The 639-nt window shown below is 50.1% G+C and overlaps 1 protein-coding gene across 1 annotated transcript in view; it reads right to left on the bottom strand.

Annotated features, from left to right (window-relative positions):
- LOC103609568 (killer cell immunoglobulin-like receptor 2DS4) overlaps positions 1–639 on the bottom strand; it is a gene marked incomplete at its 5' end in the record, with an annotated part of 6,544 nt that overhangs the window by 4,495 nt on the left and 1,410 nt on the right. Inside the window, one exon of the mRNA XM_008593873.1 lies at positions 394–636. Coding sequence (XP_008592095.1) covers positions 394–636 — 243 coding nt within the window. The remainder of the gene's footprint in view (positions 1–393; positions 637–639) is intronic.

The following is a 639-nucleotide window of genomic DNA, read 5'->3' as shown; positions in this document are numbered from 1 at the left end:
AAAGAGGAAATGGGAGTTAGGGTGATGAAAATGCTGGTGATGAAATCTCTCTATGGTGAGAGGTCAGGAGGGGCTTCTGGGAAATGGATAACGGCGAGGGGCTGACACAACATCTGATTCCCCAACATGAGTGCAGTGTCCCCTCCTCTGGGCCTGTCCTGACTCTGCCTGTCATAGACTCCTCAGTGTGGGCCTCCACACAAAATATGAAGGAGGGTTTTAGAAGTACCCGGTCTACCATCCTATGTATTTTGATATCTCCTCTCATACTCTTTCTTTTCTCCTCTCTCTATTTCTCTAGGCTTCTTTCCTTCATCAGCAGAATGTTCTTGAGATATGGCTTTAGGATTTAGACTGAGTTACAAGATGTAGAACAGGTACAGGGCTCCTCACCTGTGACAGAAAGGTGCGTTGGGTCACTTGGGGCTGACCACAGATAGGGAGAGCCACTGAAAGACCCGTAGCATCTATAGGTCCCACAGTGAGTTGTGGTCACAGGGCCCAGAGGGAAGTCAGCCTGGAATGTACCATTGTGGCTCCGCACTGCAGGGCGCCTGCGTTCAGGGGCCTCCCCATCTCTGGATAGATGGTACATGTCAAAAGAGCTCTTAGAGGCACAGGACAAGGACACATTCTCTC

This window comes from Galeopterus variegatus, unplaced genomic scaffold (genome assembly GCF_000696425.1).
Source record: "Galeopterus variegatus unplaced genomic scaffold, G_variegatus-3.0.2 Scaffold9784, whole genome shotgun sequence".
Classification (NCBI taxonomy): domain Eukaryota; kingdom Metazoa; phylum Chordata; class Mammalia; order Dermoptera; family Cynocephalidae; genus Galeopterus; species Galeopterus variegatus.
Note: the sequence above shows the minus strand (reverse complement) of the source record. Positions and strands in the feature narration are given on the sequence as shown.